The 16626-nt window shown below is 37.4% G+C and overlaps 1 protein-coding gene across 2 annotated transcripts in view; it reads left to right on the top strand.

Annotated features, from left to right (window-relative positions):
• Window positions 1-15479, top strand: part of LOC145673325 (ubiquitin carboxyl-terminal hydrolase 37-like) — a 73776-nt gene extending 58297 nt beyond the window's left edge. For both annotated transcript variants that reach the window (XM_081742922.1, XM_081742923.1), the window contains 4 exons: window positions 1795-1944; window positions 4655-4754; window positions 7852-7993; window positions 15080-15479. In XM_081742922.1, the coding sequence (XP_081599048.1) occupies window positions 1795-1944; window positions 4655-4754; window positions 7852-7993; window positions 15080-15116 (429 nt within the window). In that variant the 3' untranslated portion in view covers window positions 15117-15479. The remainder of the gene's footprint in view (window positions 1-1794; window positions 1945-4654; window positions 4755-7851; window positions 7994-15079) is intronic.
• Window positions 15480-16626: the final 1147 nt, after the last annotated feature.

Raw genomic sequence — 16626 nt, 5'->3', positions numbered from 1 at the left:
TAAGATAAGAAAATGAGATAAAATTATTTGTCTGAATAATAATAATTGAATGATCCTTAAGTTCATTTATACTGTTGAACTTCTTTCACTGTTACATCGGGCAGGTATGAAACTAATTATTTGGTCTAGGAATTAATTCGTGCGGTTGGTACGCACACATTGAAGCTGTAGTACAAACACAAAATACATAAATACCTTAAGAAAAATATTGTCCATCGCTAGCCACCACTTTCGCCCATCTGTCAGGCAATGTACGGATTCCGTGGCGAAAGAAGTCCTCATCCTTGGAAGCGATCCAGTCAGAGAGCCATGTTTCGATATCTTCTGAAGAAGTAAACCGCTGTCCAATCAAATCGTTGTTCATGCAATCGAACAAGTAGTAGTCCGAAGGAGCAACGTCTGGTGAATACGGCGGGTGGGGTAAAACTTCCCATCCGACATTTTCTAAATAGGTTTTGACCGGTTTTGCGACATGTGGGCGAGCGTTATCATGTTGAACAATAAGTTTATCATGTCTGTTCTCCCATTCTGGTCGTGTTCTGGCCAGAGCTTGCTTCAAACGCATTAATTGTCGTCGATAACGTTCTCCATTCATAGTTTCACCCGGTTGCAGCAGCTCATAGTACACCACACCTTTCATATCCCACCATATGCACAGCATAACCTTTGCACAGTGAATATCTCGTTTTGGTTGTGATGGACCTGGTTCACCTGGTTTCACCCAGGCCTTTTTTCGTTTAGGGTTCTCGTAATGGATCCACTTCTCATCACCCGTAATAATTCGATGCAGAAACCCCTTTCTGCTCTGTCGTTGAAGCAGCAATTCGCAAATGGTTTTTCGTCTTTCAACGTCTCTGTCTTTCAATTCATGTGGAACCCAATGTGACATCTTTTGAATCATTCCCATGGCTTTCAAGCGTTTGGAGACTGTTGTTTGATCAACGCCTAATGCTGCTGCAAGTTGTTCCTGCGTTTGACACAAATCCTGCTCGAGCAATGCTATCAATTCTTCGTCTTGAAATTTTTTTTGGCTGTCTAGCTCGCTCTTGGTCTGCCAAGCGGAAATCACCACTTCTAAACCGTGCAAACCACTTCTGACACGTTCGCTCAGCTAGAGCATGGTCACCATACACTTCCACCAAAATACGATGACTTTCAGTCGCACTTTTCTGCATGTTAAAGTAATGCAGCAGGACACCCCGCAAAAACACTTTATCAGGCACAAATTGCGCCATGTTCACTTCACTACAAACTGGTGTTGTTGACGCTTTAATCCACTGCCCTATACTACGAACGATACGCGATGACAGGGGTTTGCAACACATGTGTGGATACACGGAACTGTGGGACGCTCCGTTCGTTGCGCCATCTCTTGTCCACCCGCACGAATTAATTCCTAGACCAAATATATAAAAATACATAATATCATTAAGTCAAAGGAAATATATTTTGCTTCCCATACTTTTCGTGAACTCAAATAATTTCCCGCAGTTTAAACGTATCATTCTAAACATTTATAGTCGGAAGCCCGCCTGTGAAAGAAGGATATGTTATAAGGTTCCAAGTGTTATAAGGTTTTTACATCTATCCTGTAGTTTTTTTTCTTTCTTTCTTTCTTTCTTCGTTAGTAGAATATTAAATTTCATATTGCTATGTTAATAGTACAAATAAAAAGTCAGTTCAGTTACTACAATCGTTTAAGAATAGAGTGCCATCTTTGAACAGCGTAGTAGTAGTAGTAGTCCAATTTAAGCATTTTTATAATTACTGTTTAAATTATTTACTTTTTTACAGGAAGCAATGCGACAGAGTCTTGCTGAATGTAAAAAACAGGAAGAGAAGGATGAAGCTGATCTCAGAGAAGCCATAAGATTGAGTTTACAGGACCAAATTCGCGCTTCCATGATGTCTCGTAAATCAGGTGGAGAGCAGTCTTTTTCAGGGGTAAGTCATGAAACTATTTATATGTGATTTACTTTTAATTAGTTTCTGTTGTTCATATTGGAGCATCCTCTATCTGACGTCGTTGACTATCTTTGTATTGACTTCTTTCCAGTTTCTTAGTTTCCTCAATGTTCCTGCATCTATATCTCGAACTTCGTTGTCGTCGACGATCTTTATTCCATTCCTAAAACTTATTTTTTGGCTTTCAGTCAGAGTTTCTGAAGAGCACGCTCAAAATTTCAGATTTGATATTACTTCTGGTCTTTTTACATCTTCACGTATTAATTTATAAATGTTTAATTTCCTAGTGACTTCTTTCAGTAGTTTTTAGTAACAGATTTCTAACGCGTATAGTAAAATTGCAACACTTAGTAATAGTTTTGTTTCAATTGTTTCTGTGAATTTTCGGTATTGACATGCATCAGAGGTATTTGGTGAGCGTTTTGAATTAAGAGACAAAGATAAAAACGGAAGTCTTATGTATTGACCACGCAGGCTTGATTTTAATGTTCTATTACAGTTCCTGTGTATTACTTGAACTACTTCATTTTGTTTGAGTTTAAGTGATTTTTTGAATGTTCTGTTATTGATGATGTCTGTAGTTAAAAGAAAGGAAATATTAGTGATAATAAAGTATTTTCATGTTTTAAAAGTATTTTTTATCATAAAGTAATTCTTCATCAAATATGATTTACAACTGAAATTTCATTACTCATCTGTGTACCAATACACGCCATAAAGTGTTTGTCATCAGAATGTGTTCAGCAGTTAGTAACAATTTTAGATTATTCTACAATTTACTGACATTTTAAAATCGACTTTTTTTTGTAACCTATTACGAGGGCTATCCAGAAAGTAGATTACGTTTTGGAATAAAAAATCAACAAAGTATAGGAAACAAATTTTATTATATACAGATGAAAGCCACACACAAATACTACTTTTCGACATAGTCACCATTCAAATTAAGGCATTTATCGTAGCGATGTACGAGCTTGGAAATTCCTTCGTCGAAAAATTCGGCCGCCTGCGACTTCAACCACTTCGTTACCTCTTCTTGCAGCTGTTCGTCGTCATCAAAACGCTGCATAGCCAGCCACTTCTTCATTGCTGGGAATAGGTGGAAGTCGCTCGGTGCCAGGTCGGGACTGTACGGCGGATGAGGAAACAACTCCCACTGAAAAGATTCAAGAACTTCACGCGTGACATTTGCCGTGTGGGGCCGGGCGTTGTCGTGAATCAACAAGATCTTAGAGCTCAACATTCCTCTGCGCTTGTTTTGAATTGCTCTTCTGAGGTTTTGCAGAGTTTGGCAATACCTTTGAGCGTTTATTGTAGTGCCTCTTTCCAGGAAGTCCACCAAAATCACACCTTTTCTGTCCCAAAAAACAGTCGCCATCATCTTCCTTGCCGACATTGTTTGCATGCATTTCTTGGGTTTTTGGGGAGAACCTGTGTGCCCCCACTGCATTGATTGCAATTTCGTTTCACAGTTCACGTGTTTCACCCATGTTTCGTCACCAGTAACGATGCGATCGAGTAAAGAGTCACCATCCTTATTGTAGGCGTCCAAAAAGTGCAACGCTGCAGCCATTCGCTGATTTTTGTGGTCCTCTGTCAAGATTTTTGGAATCCATCTTGCACAAAACTTGTGGTAACCAAGCTTTTCGCTGATGATTTCGTGCAACAAACTTCGCGAAATTTGTGGAAAACTCAAAGAAAGTTCCGTTATTGTGAACTTTCGATTTTCACGGACTTTAACATCGACTTTTTCGACAAGTTCGGCAGTCACTTTGCTGGGTCTCCCACTTCGATCTTCGTCGTGAACATTGGTTCGGCCATTTTTAAATCTTATGACCCACTGTCGCACTCCACCTTCAGTGATAATGTTGTCCCCATACACTTCACACAGCTGCCGATAGATTTCTATCGGTTTACAGTTTTTTGCTGTCAGAAACCTTATTACTGCACGCACCTCGCAGCTCGCGGGATTTTCAATTAACGCAGACATTTCAAACCGTCACAGTATCTTAACGGAGCACAGCACGAACCTCTCACTAGCACGGCTAGATGCCGACTGAGCTGCGCAACGCTCTGACCCCAAGATGGCCGCGCTAGCCCCGCCCCTAGCGGACACAGACGAAAACGTAATCTACTTTCTGGATAGCCCTCGTATTATTATAATTTTAACGTCCCACAGTAATGTCCTTTAGGCTAAAAGAGACGAATGAGTAATGAAAGCGAATGTGAAATTGAATTTTTGTGCTCTCCTGCCGGTCATCGAACGTAGGACCACGTCTGAGCTAGAGTCTGCCATCAAACACACACGTACTAGCCACTTGACCAGCGGGGATGGTATTATTATTACTACTTCGGTCTGTTTGAGCCAGAAAAATAGTTTATGGAAGCATGAGAAACTGAAGCAAGTTCTCGTAAGGGAATTGGTAAATGAAAATAATTTCCTATAATATATTTTATGTGCTATAATACCTTATATGTCCATCTACATCTGAGAAAGTACGTTCCAACATATCCTCTTTTTCCAGAAAAAATAAATAAATAATAATAATAATAATAAGTACACTTTTTTTCCGTATAAATGTAGTTGTTCTTATCGGCACGTAAGCTTATTCAGGAATTTAATTTTCTAATTGCCATGTGAAAAACATTAAAAATATTTGTATTATTATTTTATTTGCTCTTATTGCAGACCTTTACAGATGACATGATGATGGAAGATTCACTAAACCCGGATTTTTCATATAGACTAGTCAGTGTGATCAGCCATTACGGAACAACAATAAGCTCAGGTAAGAGACCATTAAAGTTAAATCGCAATACGTTACTGTGGCAGGATTTTTATGGCTTAATTTTATAAGTGGTCTGATTTACCTGTGGAGTGAACCAACTTCTTTTCATACGTTTGATTTGCGCCTGTTGTAAGCGTAAGGGTGACTTAAATTAAATGAAAATCATTGATGGGCACAAGATTTTTTTTTTTTTTTTTTTAAATAAACATACACAACCTATAGTTGATTCAATATTCTACTTTTAATTTTATCTATAGTTTATGGAAGCCCGTATTGGAGGACTCGAAGGTGATTGATTCGCAAGTGTTGATACATATGTGTATTTAGTAATTACCCTTTGATTCTCACTAAATCTTTTTTCCTACTTTTGTCGTAACAACGCTGACAGCAGTCAGTAAAAATTGCACTTAACGTACAATTCTGTGAAGTAATATGTAACAGAGTGTATTCCAACTATGTGAGCACCTTTTATGTTGACATTCAAATCTTACTTTATACGTACAAGAAATTCAGCTATCAATAGGAACAAAAGTAATTCAATAAGGATTGTAATATAACTATAGAAAACTTTGTTGAAGCGAACTTCTGGCATTCGACTTATCATTTGTTTCTGTCTACGTGTTTGTTTGCTCGATAACGTTCGTAAGCAGTATGGCGTATATTTTTTGTAAGGTTTCACATCATCCTCTTTGCATCATTGCTTGGGGTTATAATCTATTATGGATAAGGGGGAAAGGAAGTACAGTGTGATAAATGCAACTTGAACTTTGAGGTTTCAACATATCCAACTTGAACGTTGAAGTGTAATGATAAAACAGCTTTTTAAAAATAAAAAATAAAGAAAAAAAGATAATTTATAAAAGTAAATCGATACAATCTGGGATTGAAATTTGTCAACAATAAGAGCAAGAATTTCTCCGTATGACATGTTTTGTAAAAGTTTCAAATTTTCTCAAAATTTGTATTTCCCCTATTGTTTGGAGTTGAAATGTATCAAGAGTTCACCGGATAATCTATTAAGAAAATGGTTAAGGTTTCTCGAATAAATGTGTTGTTCCGTTCACATAAGCCGGCATCACTGAATGAACCAAACTAAACATAGAATTGAAATACAGTAATTTAGTTTGTTACAAAGTAAAAAAATAATTTTTCCCTTTTCGTTGTGTAACAGCTGTCCAGTATTTATTTTCACTTTCAGTTTGTGTAGTACTTCAAAATGTTCTAAGCTATCCTTTTTAAATGCTCGGATGAAGATAATGAGAAAGTTGCCGAAATTATCAATTATACTAAAATCGGAAACAGGACAACTTTTTGACTTAGATCATTTAATAATTTATGCTTTATATACTGAAGCTTATTATTTCCAGCGATATCTGAAGTCAAAAGACCGCGTAGGTGTAGCCGGTTTGGTGACCCAAGTTCGATAACCAGGGAAAACAAGAAATTATCTATTAGGTTTACCCAGTCTCTAAAAGTGACTACCTGGGGGCTCCCAAGAATGTGGACCGAACTAAATCGCCTCCTATATGTGCCGAAGGCTCGAAAGTGTGGAACTCGATCTTCACATAGTCCTTTGGCCTCATATAGCCCGTTTCAAGTTGAAGGCCCACCTTACTTTTACCAACTATTTGTAAAATTTTTAGAATTTGTAATGCCTACTACAGTGTTACAGAATGGACAACGTGCTATTCGTACTTGAGCACGGCTTCTCATGAGATCAGCGACGTCAGACAGTGCCGGGTACTCAGAGGAAAAAGAGTGAACATTTGTACTCACCAGATTTTGTTTTCGTTGTGTGTTTACCAAGGGTCGTGAGGACAATTGGGAAGATACTTGGAAAAAGAAGTAGCGAACTCCGGTCTAGAAAGGCAGTATTAACGACGTGGGGAGACGATATGCTAACCACACATTAGCAAGGCATGAGTGCCACAAATGGGCTGGTGAGTCCTCTCCCCCTAAGATCTGCTGCACCAGGAGTTTAGTTTAATGCTGCAGAGTGTGACATAACTCGACATACAACAAGGCGAATAATACAAGACTGAGTGCTCTCAGCGTTATGTTGATTATGTCATATATTAATGGGTTACTAACCTTTGATATAAAATCCCATAATAAAAAGTTCTTATGAACTAATTCTCAGCTGCTGTTGCAGCTTCTGTTTCTCTTTTTATTGGAAAATGAGTTATGAAGGTTGTGTGAGGTAAGAGGTAATTAGTGATTATAGATTGAATTATTTACAAATCATCAAAACTAATTAATCCGAAGTGAAATAAGAATCTAAACCTATTCTGCGTGAGACGCAAAGAGGAATACACAATATATCAATATAAACCAGCATCGTACTTCGGAAAGTAAACTTTCTGATTTTTAAGTATTTTAGTTAGAAACTTTAATCCACCCTTTCCTCAAGAAACAATCTTGACAAGAACTTGAAAATTATAGTTTAAAAAATTTACCTATAGAACTTGGTACCAAAATTAGAAATGTAATAGTGACAATTGTCACCTACGTTAAATGTCATGTGTTTTAAATTTAAAACATTTCTGAGTTCATTTATTATGTTTATTTTACTTGAGTCTATAATGTAGAGTTTTTTTACAATAAGTTTGTATACAGTTGAACTGGATAAAAGATGTAGAATTAATCAATTTTGAAAGACGTATACAAAAGTCGCAATATTCACTATTTTGTTCCTACTAGTTTTCTTTAGACAAATGGTTGGAGTGCGTGCGTTCAATGTTTGGTCCCAGGATCGCCTCCCAGTGCGGTTGTAAAATTTATTGTGTTGACCCAACATCTGGGCACCTGGGATAAAGAGATAAGAGTTGTTTGTCTAGAAATCCTGAAGTTGGGCATTGAGTGTTAAATATGAAGTATCTAGAACTCTTCGTAGACTACAGCACAGAGAGTTTCGTTGCAGTAAATGCGTATTTTCTTTGAGAATGTGCATGTGGATATAGATTGAAATGTATACGTTTCAAGAGGCTTGTATTTATTTGTATATTTAAATGTTATATATTGCATTATGTTGAATCGAGACTTTTTATAAGTTCATTGAAATATTACGAACTAAAGTGGATCAAATTTCTTAATTCAGGCCACTACGTAGCCGATGTATATAACTGGAAAGACAGTGCATGGTACCACTATGACGATGAAATGGTATCGAGCAGATCTGAAGAGGAAGTTCTTGGAGAAACGACTCAAAGGAATGGATATATCTTCTTCTATATTCATAGGTAAATATAGAACTTACATGATAAATCCCAAAAACATACATTTTTCTGTTGTCTTTTAATCGTAATTCCGGATTCAGCTGCCAATAATTCTAATTGTCTAATCGTAAAAATGGAAAGAAGAGTCACAGTTTCTTTATCGATAGATTTGGGTCACTCATATACAACTTTTCTCTGATCTCACAATGCCATCTCAGCTGGAAAATGATGAGATCGAATAAATTTAATAATGTAAATTCTTGCACTTTATTTTTTATTTACTTATTTATTTATTTTTTAAAATAAATATTGAAAATCTGCTGGCTGTAAACTTGAGACTTACAGGAAGGTGCAAAAATCTGTCACATTGGGCTCTCTTCTCGAAAACACTGTAATATGTTTAATTCTCTAACGTAGATTTTGTATGATTAAAATACTGTCTAAAGGATTCTTTGATAAATGGATATTTGCAAATATGTGATACATATGTTAACAGTTTACTATTAAGCTAAAAGTACTTGATAATTCTTGATGAGTGAATAACTTTTAAATAGAAAGGCAAATTATGTACGGAGGCAAATTTAAAATGCTTCTGTCTGGTCTTCGTAATAAGTATTGAATCATAGAATACATTTAATTTTTAGGAGTCCATGCCATTTTGATGGGAACAAAGTGTTCCCTCCAAAAAGTTGCAACTAGCACTCAAAAAATAAAGCTCTTTAAAGCTTGGATTTTTTTATTTTATTTTATTTTTTTTAAATAAAGGAAGACGTCATTTCTCCACGAGACTAGTAATATAGACCAAGCCTGCTTTCCCCCCTTAAGTTCACTTTTCATAGAACTCCATCCTATTCTTAGCGTAGGATTCAATATGCACATTGTACAAAATTTCATGTTTTACATCCGAATTCCACAAATTTGATACGAGTTGAAGAAAAGCTTTAACGCCCCCTTCTTCCGTGTAGCAGTGCCATTTCGTAATACTCGACATCACCCTTGCCCTAAGGTTAAAAAAAATAAAATAAAATTACAGTCTTCCAAAAGTCCTGCAAAAAAGTAAAAAATTGTAACTTTGTAACTATTTATTGTATTTGTACAAAACTTTTAGTGGACTTGTAAGAAAGTCTGAAATTTTGTTTCCAAGCATTTTTTTTAAACGCCAAACCTCCAGCTGAGCACCATTTATGTCCAAACATTGCTGAAGTCTTTTCGGGAATTCAAGAATGGCATTTCGATGTGCTTCATCCGTAATACTCCCAATCACATCACGTATCTTCTTCCGGAGGTCCTGAACATCTTTCGGTTTTTGCTTGTAAAATTCTGTATCATTTTCTTACGAACAATATTGTGTAGCGTTGTCATTGGCACTCGCAGCTACCAAGATCTGCGTTTCAGCGATTTCTTTGGACTTCGCAACACGCTTTCCTGCACGGACTGAATCACATCAATACTGGTTGTTGGCCTTCCGTTACGAGGCAAGTCCAAGACACTTCCGGTAACTAGGAACTTACCGTACCATCTCTTAATACTTGAACCTGCAGGTGGTTGTTTCTGATATTTTTGTCGGAATTTTCTTCTCATCAAAACATTAGATTTTAACTCACAAAACCACGCCACACACTGCGCTTTCTCTTGAGTAGACGCCATCTTTGTCACATGATTTGCGGTTATGATGTCAACGTTTACATCCGCTCATTGTTGCCAACAAAATTTTTAACATTTCCACTAAACATTACAAACAAAATACGAAATTGTAAGTAATAGTTTCAAAGTTACAGCTTTTTACTTTTTTGCAGGACGTTTGGAAGACTCTGTATATAAAGTTTCAAGTAAGAAAAGTCTTATTTACAGCTTAGAGTATAAGGAGAACATTTATACAAAATTTCAAAATTTCTACGCCTAGATCTGGCGAATGGCAGAAAATCATTCAAGCCTCGTTATATCCCTGTTTTTTTTTAAATCCGTATTATGTACAGCTTAAACTGCAAGAAGAATATTTACACGAAATTTCAAGGTTGTACGACTAACAGTTTCAGAGATCTGGTGGATGGCAAAAAATCACTCAAGCTTTTGTTATCCCCTCTTAAGGGCCGCATTTCAAGACATCCTGTCTTATCTACAGCCTAGGAACATTTCTACAAACTGTAAAATTTTTACGCCTAATACTTCCAGAGATCTGTTAAGTGAGTTTACTCTTTCATATATATTAGGGTGGTCCTTAATTATATGGAGATTTTTTTTTTCTGATTTCTTTGCTTCCAACCCATAAATTGATCCCATATAGGACCAAATTAATCCATGAAAAAAATTGGCTCAATTGAAGAGTATTTAACCGACTCCCAAGCGACCTAAACTTTTGAATCCATTTACAATATATTGTATATGGCAAAAGTTTGGAATAGACCCTTGTAACTTGGAAACGGCTGAAGGAAGAGGGATCATATTTTGGATAGAGATAGTGGAGATAGATCCACACCTGAAACTGAATAGTACCATGATGGTAGCCATCTTGGATTCAGATCCAACATTTTAAATACAAATGGGGTCGTGTTACATCGTTTTGGGTTAGCTTTTCACCACAAACACACAACTGTCTTTATTTTCAACTTATCTTTGATCATGTAATAGTTATTACCTTTATAATAATAGTTTTAACCTTCAATGTTGTATTGTTTCATAGTTTACCGGCTTTCAATGAAATATTTAAAAAGAGGGACACAAAAGTAACAAGAAAGCAATTATATATGTTGTTATATAATATAACACATTCCGTCCCAATGCACACCAACCCATGTTGAAATTATTTACATGAAGTACGTAAAAATACATAATATATTTGGTCTAGGAATTAATTCGTGCGGGTGGACAAGAGATGGCGCAACGAACGGAGCGTCCCACAGTTCCGTGTATCCACACATGTGTTGCAAACCCCTGTCATCGCGTATCGTTCGTAGTATAGGGCAGTGGATTAAAGCGTCAACAACACCAGTTTGTAGTGAAGTGAACATGGCGCAATTTGTGCCTGATAAAGTGTTTTTGCGGGGTGTCCTGCTGCATTACTTTAACATGCAGAAAAGTGCGACTGAAAGTCATCGTATTTTGGTGGTTTGCACGGTTTAGAAGTGGTGATTTCCGCTTGGCAGACCAAGAGCGAGCTAGACAGCCAAAAAAATTTCAAGACGAAGAATTGACAGCATTGCTCGAGCAGGATTCGTGTCAAACGCAGGAACAACTTGCAGCAGCATTAGGCGTTGATCAAACAACAGTCTCCAAACGCTTGAAAGCCATGGGAATGATTCAAAAGATGTCACATTGGGTTCCACATGAATTGAAAGACAGAGACGTTGAAAGACGAAAAACCATTTGCGAATTGCTGCTTCAACGACAGAGCAGAAAGGGGTTTCTGCATCGAATTATTACGGGTGATGAGAAGTGGATCCATTACGAGAACCCTAAACGAAAAAAGGCCTGGGTGAAACCAGGTGAACCAGGTCCATCACAACCAAAACGAGATATTCACTGTGCAAAGGTTATGCTGTGCATATGGTGGGATATGAAAGGTGTGGTGTACTATGAGCTGCTGCAACCGGGTGAAACTATGAATGGAGAACGTTATCGACGACAATTAATGCGTTTGAAGCAAGCTCTGGCCAGAACACGACCAGAATGGGAGAACAGACATGATAAACTTATTGTTCAACATGATAACGCTCGCCCACATGTCGCAAAACCGGTCAAAACCTATTTAGAAAATGTCGGATGGGAAGTTTTACCCCACCCGCCGTATTCACCAGACGTTGCTCCTTCGGACTACTACTTGTTCGATTGCATGAACAACGATTTGATTGGACAGCGGTTTACTTCTTCAGAAGATATCGAAACATGGCTCTCTGACTGGATCGCTTCCAAGGATGAGGACTTCTTTCGCCACGGAATTCGTACATTGCCTGACAGATGGGCGAAAGTGGTGGCTAGCGATGGACAATATTTTTCTTAAGGTATTTATGTATTTTGTGTTTGTACTACAGCTTCAATGTGTGCGTACCAACCGCACGAATTAATTCCTAGACCAAATAATAAAGGGTTTAAAATTACAATAATAATAAAAGCTGAAGGCTGTGAATAACTAGCCAAATTCTACTGCCTGAAAACCAAATTTTGTAGCTCCTGGATACTTTTTCCTGTGTTCACTAACGATCTGCAGTATGTATTGTTTTTCTTTCTTGTCCTTGGTTAGAATCCTCCCGTATTCTTGTGTCAGCTTCACCCCTTTCTTTGCTACATTGTTCACCAACATAATGTCTTTCAATACCTCCAACCCACTTTGAAAGTTGCCATCTTGTTTCCAAGTAGGTGGGCATGTTTTTAGAAAATTTGTATCTATAGAAAATCTTGAGAAACGTCTTCGAATCTGCGGAAACGAAGTCCATTCTTTTTCTTTGAAACTGTTGACTTCGCTATTTATAGAAATTCGCTTTACTTGGTTTTGTACATCATATTCTCTCTCCCCGTTATATTAGAAACAATTTTTTCCGTCACGTGTTGCGGTAGTTCATCATCAGAAAATGCGAATACCACAGTATTTGGTGACAAATACCATAAATGATTAGCGAATTTTTTCACAGCACAATTACTGATTTCTGGATCCATTTCCTTGTATTCGATTAATTTCTGTAAAAACTTGTAATCAGGATACGGAACTTCCATAGCCAACTGCGCAAGGAACCAAACGTGAATAGATTCGGACAAGGAAAATGAATACGCTCTTGATACAATTCTTCTCTTGTCTCGTCAGTCCAGATTGATCTTGGAATAAATATCTTTTGAACGCATATATAGCTTTGCCATCCACCGAGCATGGCTCACAGCTCCAGGAATTCGAAATGAAATTCCTTGTGGAAGGGTGATGTCTAGAAAAATAATCATCTCATAGATCAACAGCAGATACACCAGAAACATCATAGCCATCTCTATGTTTCTGGTGAATCTGTTGTATAAATTCCAGCATACTGACACGGACATCTTCCGTAACATCGTTTATCCTAGTTCTGTAATTGCTTTTGTCGATGGACGAACATGATTGCCCATATCTTTCAAACAAAAGTAAATCAGGCCTGGAACTTCTACTGCAAGTAGTAACACCATCGATTACTGTGTGAAAACAGCTTTGAAGAACTAATTCAAATATGTGATGTCGGCACGGTAGGTACAGTAAATCACGATCATGCTTCTTCTCAAGATTTGTACATGCGCCATTTATTTTGCTGGTGTTGCTTACAGTTGTATCGAAGCATAACGCCTGTATTTTGTGTTCTATTCCCCATTTCTCCACTGCTTCGTAAACAGCTGTAGCTTGTGCTTCTCCAGCAGATGATGGTATTTCAGGGATGCCTAATAATTGTTCTTTGCCAATTATTAATAATTGTTCGTTAAAAGTTCAAATATCGCTAGTCTTGTCAACCTTCTCTATGCTACTTGCAGCTGGGGTACCCACACCTTAAAATTTTCGACACTAGCGCATTCCGATATTGTTACAGAAAGTGACTCTCGTGTATACTTATATTCCAAAGATCATCATTATTACATGATCAGAGATAAGTGGAAAATAAAGGTAGGTGTGTGTTTGTGGTGAAACGCTACCCCAAAACGATATGTTACGCGACCCCATTTATATTTAAAATTTTAGGTCTGGGTGATCATGATACTACTCAGTTTCAGGTGTGAATCTACCTCCATTACCTGTATGCAAAATATGATTCCTTTGCCTTTAGCTGTTCCCAAGTTACAAGGGTTTATTCCAAACTTTTGCCATATACTATATATTGTAAATGTAATCAAAAGTTTAGGTCGCTTGAGGGTCGGTTAAATATTCTTCAATTGAGCCAATTATTTTCATGGGTTAATTTGTTCCGACAGTTTAGGGGTTGGGAGCGAGAAATTCGGAAATCGAAAATTCTGCCTTCTGATATTCCAACAGAACCTTGGGGATCATCTTGGCGCACACGTTTCTCATGGCTAAATCTTCTGTAAGAATGCGACGAACTGTGGTTTTCAGAATATTGCACCCTTTTGCTAACAGTCTGACCTCAGACATCGATCAGAATTGATCTTGTCTCTCACTTTGTGCACATCTTCGTCACGTGTCGTTGACGAACGTCCAGGGCATTTCACGTAGCCAACCTCCTCTCTGCCCGTCCAGAATATCTTGTGCCAGCGGAAGAACATTCCTTGGCACATTGCTTTATCCCAGTTAACATTCTTATTCAAGATTATGGTCTCCGAACTTGGTTTTCCGAGCCTAACACAAAACTTGATCGCATATCGTTGTTCCGTTGAACGTGGTATCGTAGAGTCGAACAGGTCTTCAGTCTAAGAGCAATCTGCAAACTGTAACGGCTCGCAGGCAACTGACGTGGCTCGCGTTACTTTCCAAAGATCCCTGCCACAAATAGCCCCACTCCTGCCGTCCGCGTCGGCGGGAACACATCATCCTTATTTTTGGGACATAAACTATATATATATATCCCAAGCATATTTTCTTTATTCCTTTCTTAGAGAAACTCATTTACATGTCGTACGCCCGGGACACAGTGAGGTTTCCTATATAGGTAAACCGGAGTGTGTGTGTGTGTGTGTGTGTGCAGCACAGGTGTAGCGGCCTGTACAGGGGACCGGAGAAGAATCGAAATTCAATTCTTACTACCTTCGCAGGCGTGTAGACCTGAGCGTGTGTGTGTCATTCCGGTACACGTGTACAATGTTTAGGTGAGTTGTAGCTAGTTTCTTGAATAGGGAGTGTCGGTCGTGGTCTTCTTGTCTCCTCGCGATTTCTCGACTGAGTTAAATTCTTCAGGTTTATCGTTGCGTGTCTGTGCTCTAGCGTGCACAGGTATACCGGTGAGGTTTACCTGACAAGTATATCGTAACGTGTGTACCGGGCCTTAAGCTTTAACAGCAGTCAGCGAAAATTTGACGTGTACGTAAGCTTTTAAAGGAATATATAACAAAACACAAAAGAGCGATGATAATACCTTCTGAGTTTATTCTATATAATCATTTTGTAAATAGTCTAATGATATAGTTACTTTTCATATAACTTTATTTTTACAGGAAACTGTTCGACCAACTGCAGAGTGGGAACACGTAATGTAAGTGAGCCTATGCAGCAGATTTGTGAAATAACGTCAGTGCACTTACGTTTGTCACGTTTGAAAGGACTGTGAATGCACGTGCGGAGAATTTGTGTATTTTAGTGAAGAATAATGTATAGTGATTATGATGCCGATATTGATGCGTTGTATATTGTTTTGCTTGGTTACGTTAACCAAAAGAGAATTATTAGAAAAAAAGAAGAGAAAAGAATTTATATTTCAGGTGTGTGAAGTTGCTAAAAAGTTTCTTGTATTACTGAGAGAAGTGTAGCACGTTATATGATTTTTTTATGTTGCACATTGAAAATAGTCAAAGTAACTTTAGTAATTTGTACATAAATACATTAGTTTCTCAATAATGAGTGCAGTTTTATTACTTGTAACAAAAAGAAAAGTTTGAAGTTAACATCCATGCCTTTTATCGTGTATGAAACCTGGATTAACAGTTCAATGTGGGTCCAAACTACATAAACTAGTATCAAGTGAAAATTAATTATTCATCCACGACGGAACACTATAAATGATATTGTATTTGATAGAATGTTCATATTGATAGTTATCTGCTTCTTCCTGGATGCTTGTTTCGTATATAAATGCGAGTAGTAGTTTGGGTCCCATACTGGTCTGATATTATCCCAGTACAGAAAAGATACACTAAACTCTACTTAAGAATCAGGATTCATGTTTATATTGCAGTATAGTACATGGAAACTAAATTAATCAATACTAAATTTTCCATGAGAGATTTTTCCGAAACCTTTAGTGTTCATAATAATACCATTATACAATGGGAACTACAATTATTATTATTACGTAGTGTAGAAGGTTCAGATTTAATAGTTTAGAAGTAATTAGTCATACTTACTTAGTTTATTATTGTGAATCATATTAAATAACAGTAGATTCGAAAACTGGTAATTTTGAGCATCGTACCCTCTTGAGTTTTTTCTGAGTTCACTCGTTTCCTTCCACTTTCTCGTGGCCTTTGGCGTCGGAGACCCGGGTTCTGTTCCCGGCGGGAGCTCATGTGGTTCGGACTCCACATTAATCAGTAGGTCCCGTCTCATATAGCGTCGCTGCTGAAAGGGACGTTAAACTCAAAATAACTCAAATCATTCAACTACGACAAACTCAGAGTAACTCAACTCATTCAACTATGTCTTTCGTGATTATTTACTTTCATTAATCATCGATCTCTTTGACCCTAAGGAGCATTAAAGTGAGACGTAAAATTAGAAATTATTTTATTTCGGAAGACCCTCTACTACGCACACTAGAGGTACACTTGATTATCTTGGAATACAGGAATCCTTACTACTATTGAAAACAATTTTAATTACGACAATAATCGCATAATACGTTGTGTGAAATTATAGATATTAATTTTCTTCGACTGTGGCTTTTTTTAATTTGTGATACAACTAATTAATGTGTTAGAATTTTTTCCAAAATGAAATGACTGTTCCTCAGTTGTTGTTCATTAATGAGTAATAGCCCGATAATGGT

Source organism: Thermobia domestica, chromosome 16 (genome assembly GCF_964235325.1).
Source record: "Thermobia domestica chromosome 16, izTheDome1.hap1.1, whole genome shotgun sequence".
In the NCBI taxonomy this organism is placed as follows: domain Eukaryota; kingdom Metazoa; phylum Arthropoda; class Insecta; order Zygentoma; family Lepismatidae; genus Thermobia; species Thermobia domestica.
This window is presented reverse-complemented; position numbering and strand designations above follow the sequence as displayed.